The sequence below is a fragment of the Ctenocephalides felis genome, unplaced genomic scaffold (genome assembly GCF_003426905.1).
Source record: "Ctenocephalides felis isolate EL2017-DRISC unplaced genomic scaffold, ASM342690v1 CF-g0.4_SCAFFOLD_01492, whole genome shotgun sequence".
NCBI classification, from domain to species: Eukaryota; Metazoa; Arthropoda; class Insecta; order Siphonaptera; family Pulicidae; genus Ctenocephalides; species Ctenocephalides felis.
In genome coordinates, this window is record NW_020537646.1 from 50,963,159 (window position 1) to 50,977,456 (window position 14,298).

The 14,298-nt window shown below is 29.8% G+C and overlaps 1 protein-coding gene across 2 annotated transcripts in view; it reads left to right on the forward strand.

The window, feature by feature from the left end:
• The window catches only part of LOC113371516 (contactin-associated protein-like 5), an 86,696-nt gene that overhangs the window by 29,351 nt on the left and 43,047 nt on the right, over positions 1–14,298 (forward strand). For both annotated transcript variants that reach the window (XM_026612141.1, XM_026612142.1), the window contains exons 2-3: positions 8,417–8,770; positions 9,690–9,863. In XM_026612141.1, the coding sequence (XP_026467926.1) occupies positions 8,581–8,770; positions 9,690–9,863 (364 nt within the window). In that variant the 5' untranslated portion in view covers positions 8,417–8,580. The remainder of the gene's footprint in view (positions 1–8,416; positions 8,771–9,689; positions 9,864–14,298) is intronic.

Consider the following 14,298-nt stretch of genomic DNA (forward strand, 5'->3'; position numbering starts at 1 on the left):
TTGTTAAAATCTTTATAAAATATCTGATAATTTGATGTGCATATGTCTGATGATCATTTTTGACCGCCAAATGGCTCATTTTTTTACTTTTTCTTCCATATCTCCGAAACCGCTAGACCTACCTTTATGAAAATTTTATCGATTCTTGATCTTGTCAATACAAGTGAAATGTTTTTTGAATTATTTAAATCGGACGCTCCGTTCTCTTAAAAACTGAGTTACCGTTTTCGGCACTTTTTGCCCCGTATTTTCGGAACGGCTAGACCTGCCTTCGCCAAAAACTAATCAGCACGTCTCCTTATCAATACGAATCGAATGTTTTTTAAATTATTCAAATCGGTTGATCCGTGTTCCCGAAATCGTCGACGAAAATTTGTATCCGCACATACATACACACACGTACATACATACACACACACATACACACACATACACACGCACATACACACACACACACACACACATACATCCATTTTTTCTAAGGTATGCCAAAATGTTCAGAAACCTTTGAAACGTAAAGATATATAAAAATTTTCATTTTCGATTTTTTTGCGATTACTATAACTTGCCCTACGGGAAGTTAAAAAAAATTATAACAAAATTTGTTTTTCGTACACAGTCATTTGCAAAATGATAACATGTATTGAAATTCTAAATAGTAGATTTCATTAATTTTTAGCATAAAGATAGAAGGCAAAGAAATATTTGTATATGAATCAGATTCACTCTTCTTAGCACGGCGACGTCACTTCCTTCACTAAATTGAATCCAATTGTCATCCACAGTAAGAAAGGCACAAACACAGAGATAATCCTTATGTATATGGATACGAATGCATTTATTTTACTCTTCTTAATATTGTATTTAACAGAAGTATGAGATGTTTTCAAAAACGCATTAAATTAATATAAACAACAGATGCTGCATCTTTTTAATGATCTTTGATGGTCAATGTCCTATCAATAAGTGGCAGTCATTATTAATTACTGTACAAATAATATTTTTATAGCAAACGCGCAATAAACATTGATACCAAGAGCATTTTAAATACTGGTAGTTGTACTTCAACGACAAACGGAAGAAACCGATTTTTGACAAATGCTTACAGATCGTCTTAGAATATTAGATGTAGCAATAAAAATTAAACATTCACAATTGATGATCATAATTTTTGTACTGCTAAAACAGATAAAAATGGCAAATTTATGAAATTTACGTATATTATTCTTACCTATTCATAACAATGTAAAAACAATGCCAGCTGATTCGTTATTTGGTCATTTGCAAAATATAGCGAAATTAAATTTCTGAACATATTAGCATCAAGTATAGTGAATTATTACAAATAAAATAAGGTGATTTTAAAATTGCATTAATATGTAGATTCTACCATATGTAATTATTTTCTATTAAAATTTTGGCTCCAATATATCATATAGACACTTTAACTTTTTTTTCTTCGGAAAAAACTATATCCATAATAATATTTTCTTGATATTCCATAATATTATTTTTATTCAAAATTTATGCAAGTCATTTGAATTCAATAACACATAATAAAAACTCAACTTATTAAAACTTAACGTTTAAAAAAATCACTTTATCCTAACTGTTTAAGAAACAGATATATGTAAATTTATTTATTGAAATCAAATATTACATCTAAATATGACCAAAATTTCGAACTACTGCGATCCACAATTTCTAAAAATTACAATCACATAATAAACTAGTTGAAAGTGCCATTTAGCCATAAGGCAAGTTGCATGACACACACACATACTTATTCAAAATTTGGTCTCATCTAATTTGAATCGAGAAAACATAAAATTAGTAAACCTGATTTTTTATGATAACATAAACTTCTTCTATGAAAACATAAAAGTTAAAAATGATGCCTGCGTTCAATGATTTTTAAAATTCAAGTTTCGTTCAGTACAGGTTGGAAGTTATAATACTTGCAAAGAAAAATTTCAATGTAATTTTTATAAAAATGAAATTATTCGAACAGCATATCAAATTTTTCTAATATTACATTATGGAAACACAATAATATAGCGATTACCATAAGAAACAAAAACAAGTTGTGCCATATGCAAACGGCGGCATAAATAAGTTACAATAACAATTAGTGAGATAAGTTAAAAATAGGGCAATTACTAAGAAATTTTTGTATCGATATATTTTTCCATACAAACAGTTTCATTTCATTATTAGTACAGTATTTTCCCTGCTATATACGATAAAAAATAATAAAGAGTGAAATATACTCAGAATGAATTCATTAAAAACAGCTTTAATGACAAATAAAAAAGCATAAAAATTATTCTCAAGAAAATCTCATTATGTGGTTGATATAATAATAATCTGTGGCAAATATTATCTAATAGTGAATAAAGTCGGTTGCGTAATGTACCAACAGTAAGTATGATGCTTTTGTCATTAGCACATTATTGTTAGTTGATATTTAAATCTTAGCTCGTTCGCACAAGATCAAGTTAGCGACAGTTCGCAATACTGCGTTAGATATCATGGCACGCTAATTACTAATACGCGGCTGACATGCATCAAGAATTGAGGCGTGAGTTATTTCAGTATTTCGCTAAAAATAATATACATATATTTAATTAAATTTTGCTAAAATAAATATGTTTTTCAATATACAGTACAGGCCAAAAGTTTCCGGACACATGAAAAAATCTCATTTTCTGAGTTTTGAGCTATATTTTTCATATAAAAATAATTTTATTCAAGTTAGTTTTGTACATTCTACGTAGTATTAATATTTAGTGACTGATTTGTAACCAATTTGTGAGAAATGATGGTCTAATTAGCAATGAAAATGTTAAAATGTCACAGTCGATTTTCCTGAATATGACCACCCTTTGCTTTGATCACTGCAGCGCATATTTTTGGTAATCTTTTGACGAGTTTTTGCAATGTTTGCGCAGGTATGTTCTTCCAGGACTCGTTAAGGCAATTCCACAGGGCAGCAAGGCTGGTTGGATGCAAATCCTTCACGAGGCATTTAAGCTCATCCCACAACAGCTCTATTGGATTAAGATTCGGCGATTGTGCAGGACACTCAAAAAAACACTTCTGCGAACAGTAAATAAACAAAAGAGATTGCAATTTGCCAAAACCCACTTAAATTGGACCATCGATCAATGGAAATCAGTTTTATGGACGGATGAGTCAAAATTCGAACTTTTCGGAAATCATCGACGTAGGAAGGGTAATGAAAGACTTAATTCTAAGTGTATTTCGCCAAAGGTGAAGCACGGTGGTGGTTCAGTGATGGCTTGGGGTTGTTTTAGATTCAATGGAGTCGGATCGCTTGTCAAAAAAGATGGAACTTTAAAGACAGAACTTAATTGGTCTTAATTTAATTGGTCCAAAATTTATTTTTCAACAAGATAATGACCCTAAACACACTTCCCGACTCTGTGCCAATTATTTGAAGCGAAAACAAGACGAAAAAAATTTCAAATAATGGATCTTAATCCAATAGAACTGTTGTGCATTTGTCTGACTGATTTGCATCCAAGCAGCCTCCCTGCCCTGCGGAATTGCCTTAACGAGTCCTGGAAGAACATACCTGCGCAAACATTGCAAAAACTCGTCAAAAGATTACCAAAAATATGCGCTGCAGTGATCAAAGCAAAGGGTGGTCATATTCAGGAAAATTGACTGTGACATTTTAACATTTTCATTGCTAATTAGTTCATCATTTCTCACAAATTGGTTACAAATCAGTCACTAAATATTAATACTACGTAGAATGTACAAAACTAACTTGAATAAAATTATTTTTATATGAAAAATATAGCTCAAAACTCAGAAAATGAGATTTTTTTCATGTGTCCGGAAACTTTTGGCCTGTACTGTATAAGTCAGGGCGGGGCACAAAGATCCAATTTGACTTCATCTACATCATACTACATCACAACATATAACAAGTAGGGTAGAGCGGGGCTAGTTGAGCATAGGGGCAAGTTGAGCAATCGAAATATCTCGAAAACTATCCACCATCCGTTTAGGCATTATATGGCGGAAAGATAGAGGTTTGTGAGAAATAAACATCCCGCGATCGCTAGTGGCCGCTGGACAAATGAGTGAGGCTCACGGGCGCTTTGTTTATTTTGAGACCAAAAAGTAAAAAAGTAAAAGAGTTTTTGTCTGGTTTAGTCAATTGTTATTATTTTTAATCAGGTAAATGTTATTCTTCCATATAATTATAGTACTTTTAATATGCACAGAGATTCTGGGTATAATTCGCACGGCTTTTTTATAAGCTCACTTTTATTTTGAAATTCCGAGTTGGGGTTAGTTGAGCATAGTTGCTAAACTTGTTCTGTCACTAAGACAATTACCATTAACTTCCAGAAATTAATTTATTATTAAGATTTAAGCTAAGTTTATGAGTTATAATATAAAGAAATAATGATTTTAAACAAAAATACTGAATATAATGGCAAAATAGTTCCTAAGATACAATATTGTTTTGTTGATTCTACTTTTCGTTAATTATTCAAAGCAAATTACTATAAGTTTTGTTCTCTCTGTCAATAAAGACCATAAATATAGAACTGATTATTAAAAACTTATTTTATTTCATCACAAATTGACATTGAACCTATGATTTCATTATACTTTCTTAGTGCTCAACTTGCGCCACCTATGGGGTACATTGAGCATACTTGACTTTTTGCATTTAAACAGCTGTAGCTTTTAAATTTTACTTATTACCAAAAAATAGTATTAACACTTTTGTTAAGCGATAAACTACAAATCTATTAAGCTGCATAGCAATTTATTGAGACATTTCATTAAGGAGTTACATCCGTTTAAGTAAAAATTTGCTCAACTAGCCCCGCTCTAGCCTATTAAACAAAGAACTATCGTACTATATTCAGTTTTTTTACTAAATATAAAAATGTGTTTTTTAACTTCCCGTAGGGTAGTTATAGTAATGGTCCAATATGAATTTTGTTGCATTTCTCGACCTTTTGAAGATTTCTGAACACTTTGGTATACTTCAGAAAAAATTTATGTGTGTGTGTGTGTTTTGTATGTCCGCATTTTTTCGTCCACGTTTTCGGGCGCACTGAATGTTTCAAAAAACATTCGATTTCTATTCATAGAGAGATGTCCTGGTTTTTGGCAAAGGCAGGTTCAGCCGTTTCGCAGATGCGGAGCAAAGAGTACAGAAAATAGAAATCGAGTTTTTGAGAGAACGGAGTATCCGATTTGAATGATCTGAAAAACATTGAATTTATAATAATTGGGAGAAGAGGTGATTAGTTTTTTTGCAAAGGTAGGTTCAACCATTTTGAAGATACAGAGCTAAATGTGCAAAAAATGGCAGTTTTCGAGAGAACTGAGCGTCCAATTTGAATGATTCAAAGAACTTTCTACTTGTTTTAGCAAAATAATTTTGAAAAAAAATGTTTGTTTCAAGTTTTTTTTTTTGTCAAAAAAAATTGTCTTCAACTTTTGTATATCGAAAATAATTCAGATTTCATATGTTTAATGATGATTTTTGACCGCCAAATTTTTTTTTCACTTGATTTCCGAAACCGCTAGACCTGCCTTCAATCAGTTATCCATTTTGTCAATACAAGCAATATGTTTTTTGAATTATTGAAATCAGACGCTCCGTTCTCTCAAAAACTGAAGTATTGTTTTTGGCATTCTTTGCCCCGTATCTGCGAAACGGCTGCACCTGCCTCGGCCGAGAACTAATCAGCACGTATCCTTATCAATAAAAATCAAATGTTTTTTGAAACATTTAAATCGGTAGAACCAATATTTCATTACTGTACGGGAAGTTTCAGCAATTTGCCTTAAGGCACGATGCCATACACATCTAGTTTAATTTATTTCTTATAAAATTGCTATTTTTTAACTGAATTTACATTTTTATTTATTATTTTTTATTGTTCAAACTTTTGCCAGGGTAAAGGTTCAGGTGGTTGTTTTTACCCCTCCACATATATTATATTATAAAGATTATATAAAAAATGTGTTGAATCTAACTTAAAACATAAATTTCTCCTTCTAGATGTTGATTAACAAGACAGAAGAAATTATATTTATATTTATTTATTTATATTTAAACAACACAATTGTACAATTATAGATATTATATGGTACATAACTTAAATTAATAGATAATAATACATACAATATAAAAATGAAATATAATTTAAAAAAAAAAACAAATGTTCACTTAAAAATCTTATTCTAATTTTCACAGTATAAATTATTGAAAGGTAAAACTCAAATACTCATCAATAGAGTAAAACACTTGCTCTTTAAAAAATGTGTTGAGTAGTTTATAAAATTTCCTGTTTCCAACTTCTCTAATACCTAGTGGCAGCTTATTGTAAAGCATTATGCCCAAACCATCTAAGGTATTAAATGAGGAGGCCAGTTTCAATGTGGGACCTTTAACAAGTTTATGTCTTGTGTCATAATAAATACATTCGGGATTTGGGCTTAAATTAAACAGGTTATCATTATTTTTTATAAAACAGGGGGTGATTAGGAGAAAAATACATGGAACGGGTAGAATCTTGTGCTCATGGAAAAAAGGTCGACAAGATGTAGTGGATGAAAGGGTTCGGTAAACTAAACAGCAGTAATCACAACCAAAAACTAGTGGTGAATGCATTGTGCCTTAAGGCAAATTGCGGGTAATTCCCGTACCAAAATTAAATATTCGAGCAAAAAAATTTTTCAATGATATAATTATTATTACTATATATTTATTTGTTCGCATAATGATATACGGTCACCACCTTATCACTCAAAACATTAAAAAATGTTTACATTAAAGAGGAGAAGCCGAATGAATCCATCTGAGGCTACATTTCTTACAAGTAGAATAACTCATATGAAATATAAACATTTTTGCTGAATTATAAGATTAAAATTTGTGTTTAAAGTTCACATATTTTTATATTTTTTAAAATTTTGAAAAAAATCTGAAAATTTTGAAATTTCTTTGAACCGTATAAGAGAATTTTAAAAATTCAAAATTTTGATACGAAACTCAAAAAATGATTATTGATTTACGAACAACAAATTATCATATTATTAAAGCTTTACAAAATATACAATTTTTTTTTATTTCTTATTTATAAAATTCACTCTTAACTATATTTATGAAATCATATGAAGCTAAATTTGTATAATTTAGAACTTTGACATATTACACAACCTAGACAATATACTAATAATGTTACACAAGTACGAGACATAAAATAAGATAATTATTATTATTTAAAATCCAAATGATTTTAATACGAATTATCGAAATAAATTATACAGTTCTCAATTTCTGAATATTATCCAGTTTTCAACATATTTAAAAAAATCTAATTGCTCTTAGCTATTCATTTTTAAAAAAATTCAATGATGTTATCATCTTGGTGATTGTCTAACAAATATTTTCGAAGCTGTTCTTTCCTTAAAAAATAGAAATATAATTTCTAAAATGTTAAAATGTTTGAAGTTGTTGAAACAATAAAAAATACATATCAATTTTATAATACGCTCACAATACGAGGACTTACGGGAAGTGTAACAAATTGGCTACTAACATATACAACTAGTTTTAGTTACTGATTCACGTTATGAACTTTCCATAGGTTCAGTTACAGAGATGGCAAATTATCAAATTTGATTTATTTCTATCTTTACGTTTCAAGATTTTTTTGGCATACATTAGAAAAATTTGAATTATGTTTGTGTGTACCACATGTATGTATGTTTGGATTTGTAATTAGTATCGATAGTCTCAGTTCTTGGCAGAGACAGGTGCAAAAAATAGCTAACAGGTGAAAAACTCATGCTAGAATTATGAATATGTGTAATATGATTTGTGGGAATATTAAGTAACTCGATTATCAAAGCTAGTGACGGCATTGAGTCTATATATAGCGCCCATCTTATATTTCTGCAGTTTAATAATTTTGTCTATCAACTCTATCGCAATATAAAGAGATTCAACAAAACCCCAGAAGCGTGAACCCGAGGTTCCTCTTGTGTGTATTTTCGAAATATATTGTTGAACAAGATACGTAAATTAAATTTAAAATACACTAATAATTTAGAATACACGTAACAATCACTATAAGAAATGCAAGAATTGAGCTGCCTTCTAAAAAATAAACGTCGAGGAGAGTCTTAGTTCTGAATGCTATTCAAATAAAACAATAAAGTTGCGTCATCAAATAATTTGTTTTTCAATATTAACTCATTTATGTGATAATACTTATTGTTATGTAATTCATATAATAAACAACATTGAAAATGTGATCCCAATAACATCGAATTTTATCGATAATTTGTAAATTACCAGAAAAAATACATTAATAGTTTTAAATAATATTGACAATTTCTTTTACAGATTAGTTGACGAAAGCAAATGAGAGAGAAACACATCACGTACATCTTTCTTTCATAAACAAATTTATATTCAGTATTTAATGAGGTAAAATTGTGTCACTTTTAAATCCAGAATTGAGCGCTGGATGTAAGTCAAAATTACATTACAATCAGCAGTATAAAATAATGATCGTTTATGATGTGAGACGAGAAGATAAATTAGAACTTAGCAGCTGTAGACGCACGATATATGTTGAACAAAGGTTCGCAAAATGCTGGGTCACAAAATGTGTGATCACAATTTTATTATTGTGTTCACTCGTGGAAAATGTAAACTCAAGTCTTCCCTATGACACTATACCAGAAGAAGTTACAGGTAAGAAACAACATAGTTATATATATATATATATATATATATATATATATATATATATAGGTACATATCAAGCCAAGGTAACAGTCCAATTGGTCTATTTTACAGCACCCACGTGTAAGCTTTTATAGAGGTTATATAAAAATATGTTGAATCTAACTTAAAATTAACAATACATTTTATGAAACAATTAAATAGCGTATATTTATATACTATTTTAAGATTTCGTAAACTTAATAACAGAACTCATAAGTTATGAGTACTGTTGTTAAGTTTTCGAAACCTTAATATAATTTCGTTGTTCGTTTTTTGGTTATGAGTCATAACGTAAGAAGATACTTTTGTTGCGAATTTTCAAACATTGCGTTTATCTTCCCATTACAACGTCGTAAGAATAATAATGATGGCTGGTTATACATCTCTTTCTCTCTACTTTCATAAATTGTTGTTTGAAAATTCTTAGCTTTATTTGTTTTTGGTATATTGGAGGTGGACCTTTTTATCCGCGGACTTTCTACCCTATATATATATATATATATATATATATATATATATATATATATATACATATATAGTTTTCGGACATAATTTATATCATTGACAAAAAATTTCGAATGTCGCTTATAATATATACGCACATTAAAAACTGATTTTTAAAAATAATTTTATTCGGAACAAAAATGAAAATTATTACTACTGTTGTTGCGGGTAAATTTTTCTTCGACATAATTTATTTCTTAAGATATAATCCTTGATTTAAAACATAAGTTTTATTTAAATCATTCGATGTCATCTTCCTAACATTTAAAACTGTTTTTGATGTTCATTGTATTAATAAATAAAGATAGCAATTAAACGCAGTTTTCTTGTGTTTGTTACTCATTAATCATTGTGTTCTCTACATCATTAGCAATTGTTTCAGAGCCATGCACAGGGCCGCCTGTGATGGGAACATGCAAGAGCTACGTACACAAATGGTACTTCGACAAGGAGACCGGCAATTGTTCCATGTTCGTATGGGGTGGCTGCGGCGGCAACGCCGCGAATAGATTCAACTCGGAAGTTGAGTGCCTCTTTACGTGCATCGGAGCACCTCGTAAGTTCTGCTTTGATAAAAGTTTGCATTAATTTCATATGATACGATACTTTTGGTATATTAGTTTTACGTTAAATTTTTAACTTACCAAAAAAGATTTCACAAAGAAATCTGTGCGGCTATTTTTATGCTTTTTGACGTTTCAAATCATTCTGATTTTTTGAGACTAGATATAGAAAAAGTATGTGTGTATATGTATGTTCGCGAGCGGGTTAATGAACTTTCTCACAAACGGATTCACCGATTTCAAAAATTTAAAAGCCATTCGATGCGTTGTATAGTTTTGCACGACTATCACGTCCGTATACTTAACACCGCGATGATGGAAATTGGCAACACTGATAGGACGTGATTTTTGACGATTTTTTGCTGTCGGTTGGTGTAATTTATTCTTTTTTGCTCTTTCCGTTTTCGAGATAAATAGGGGACTAACTTCGGTACTAACTTTATGTACAGTCAGCAACGACTGCTCTAAAAATGCAAAATTTAAAATTGCTTTTTACTGTTGTTATCAGTGATTTTTTTGCTGTCTATTGGTGCAATTATTTTTCGGAAAAGTTTCACTGATCATAGATTTTCACGTATCAGAAAATTTCTACATTTTCCAATTAAATAAAATTGGCAATTTTAAAAATGCCCAATTTTTCGCTCGCTTACTTGAATATATAAGAAAAAAAAATTCAATAACTTAATTTTTTCTCCCCTTTTCAGAAAAGTTGCCAATTTTTTAAGGTTTCCACAGGTCACTTTTCAAAAGTTTCAAAGTTGTTTCAAAAAATCACGTCATATCAGTCATATCAGTGTTGCCAATTTCCACTATCGCGGTGTAGGGCTTTCAATACCGGGATTCTGTGAAATACCGGTATTGATACAATAATACCGGTATTTCGGGATTACAAAAATTTTGTAAAAAATTAACTTACGCAAAACACGTACACTGTGTCCAAAAGATTCATCGGTAAATAGAAGAGACTTGCATTTGTTGTAAAACCTTTGAAAAACAATAAACAATGCCATTTTGTGCGTACTTCCCCTATATGTTATTAAAAATGTTGACATGTATCTAAGCATTGTCGTTCTAAAATTGTAAATAGCACATGATCTTTATGAAGTCTTGAACAAGTAAAATAAAATTATTTTTTTTAACTTCCCGTAGGGTAAGTTATTGTAATGGGCCGAAAATCGGAATTGAAAATTTTTACATTTCTCGACGTTTTGAAGGTTTCTGAACGTTTTGGCATACCTCAGAAAAAATGGATGTGTGTGTGTGTGTGTGTATGTGTGTGTGTGTATGTATGTGTGGATACAAATTTCCAGTCACGTTCTAGGGCGCACGGATCAACCGATTTGAATGGTTCAAAAAACATCCGATTCGTATTGATAGGGAAAAGAGCTGATTAGTTTTTGGCAAAGGCAGGTCCAGCCGTTTCGGAGATACAGAGCAAAGAGTGCAGAAAATAGAAATCGTATTTTTGAGAGAACGGAGTATCCGATTTGAAATGATCTAAAAAACATTCAATTAGTAATGATTGGGAGAAAAGTTTATTAGTTTTTGGCAAAGGCAGGCCCAGCCATTTTGAAGATACGGAGCTAAATATGTAAAAAATGGCAGTTTTTGAGAGAACTAAGCGTCCGATTTAAATGATTCAAAGAACTTTCTGCTTGTCTTAACAAAATAATCGATTTTGGAAAAAAAAAATTGTCCCATATTTTTTTTTCTTTTTTTTTTTTTTTTTTATTGAAAATATTTATTTTTAATTCTGACTATAGTTCTAATATACTTTACAAATAATTTCAACTCTGCAATTCAGTTTATATAATATTTATAAATATTAGACAATGTTACAATATTTATAATAATCTATTTGAAAACATTCAGTAATCCTCGAACATTTCGTTACGGTACGAGAAGTTCCAGCAATTTGCCTTAAGGCACGATGCCACCCACCCCACTAGTTTAATTTCAATTTCTGTCAGATTTTTATATTAAATTGTGGTAGTATATTTTATTTATTTATATACATATATATATATATATATATATATATATATATATATATATTGTTTCTTTTCCGAACAGTAAATCCAATAATAAAAAACAATTTGTTTTTTGAAGATGTTTAATAACGACGTTTCGGAACTAGGTACGTTTCATCATCAGGTTTATTCTGTCAAATACAATGTTTTTTAAAAATATTGATTAACATTAATTAATGACGGTCAATACAGATTAATTAGAAAAAAAATTTATAAAGGAATGGATTATGTACCGGGGTAAAGAGTAATAAGAATTAACTAAAAAAGGTTTTATATAAAATTGAGAAGCAAAACTTATTTACCTGTAATAATTTATTACTTACTTATTAATAAATTATTACAGGACTTATCTATTGAATATATATATATATATATATATATATATATATATATATGTTTATACTACCAAACCCGTTTGTTTTATATTTGAAAAGGAAAAAATTGATTTTATTGCACAAGTGTAATTAATTTATTTCGATTACAAAAATGAAATGTTTTTTAGTTGAACTTCTCTAAGTAAATGACAGTGAATTTGCAAATTATCCGTTTCATTGAAGTGTTCTTTGGTAAACCACATTTTTTGTTATTTGGTCTGACGTTAACACAAACAAAGCGGATGGTTTTCCAACTCGTGAACAGGCAACGTGTAACTGCCCATGTGAAAAACAATGATTTTCTTAGCTTAGCACCACTAATTTTCTTAGCTATAAACCTGGCGGAGCCTGAGACTTTCCAACGAATGCAAAATTGTCGAAATCGGTTCGTGCGTTCTAGAGTTAAATCGTCAGGAAGAAAACCCGACATATTTTTATATATATATGTAGATTATCCCATTATCCCATTATCCCCTGGCATTATAGATCTAGTTTTACAAACCCTTGAAATTTCTGATTTCTCCACATTAAATTTCCAAATATATTTTTATGTTAGATATGTAGATGACAGTTCTTTTATAATAGACAAAGAATAATCAGATATGATACTCGATACCTTTAACAATTACAATAAGAGCATTCAGTTCACACATGAAACACAAATCGACAACAAATTAAGTTTTTTAGACGTGACTGTACACAAAATTGACAACATTATTTGCACAAATTGGTACAGAAAATCTACATGGTCAGGAAGATACCTTCATTACGCGTCATATTGTCCCAAAAATTATAAAGTCAATACAATCATTTCTTTGATAGACCACGCAATCATGTTGTCTCACTCTTCTTTTCATACCCAAAACACAACATTAGTAACTAAAACTTTATTAGAAAACGGATATCTCCTCACCCTCATCAATTCCATTACCAATAAAAGACTTTCCTATCATAAAAGTAACAATTATCAATCCATCTCCAAGTTATTCCAAGACAACAATATTAAACCAACTTTTCACAGCATGCCTTACATTGAAGGCTTATTTGATTATTTTGCCAAATTACTCAAAGAAGAAAATATTTTTATTTCAGGAACAGCTCTATATTCTTTTAAAAAAATGTTTTCAAAAATTAAATCCACCACCCCTCCTAAATTCAATACTAACATAGTTTATTCCATCCCTTGCAAAATTTGTCAAAAACAATACATTGGCCAAACATCACAATACATTCATAAGAGAATGAGACAACATGAATTAAGCGTCACTCATCATAAAAGCCGAAATTTCCAAAGCACTGTTGTCCAGCATTCCATCTAAAACTCACATAATTTCACCTTTGAACCCAATATTTTTTATAGAGAGGATTGTACTTTTAAAAGACTTTTTCCTGAAAGCAGTTTAATCTTTTTGAATTCGTCAAATAGTGTTAATAAAAGATCAGATCACAATATCATTCATGACTCATATCTAAATTTTTTAAACCTGATTAAAAACAATTAATCCTAATAATTTTTGAATATGTATATATATACATGTATATGTGTTATAATATATGCACATCCATATATGTGCTTATATGTATGTTTTTGTGTGTACACTATATACATGCACTTGCATATATGTTCATGTATATAATTGTAGATACATTAATATATAGATATGTGCATATGTATGTATGAGTATGTAGGTGTGCATATGCATGTGCATTTATATATATATATATATATATATATATATATATATATATATATATACATAATATTTCTCAACATTTACTAAAGTAATATTTCCTCTTTTTTCATAAATTACCAATACAAGAGCCATAAAAAATCATTTTTGCCAAGAATTCCGAACGTTGTCCTTTTCATCTGGCCGACAGAACTCCATATCAGTGTGTTTAAGTCTTGTGTAGTCGTAACATCTACAAATATCCTCCAAAAAAATCGAGTGTTTTTAACAAAAAAATATTAGTGATATGGATATATAAATTATTACAGGTAAATAATTTTTGCTTCTCAATTT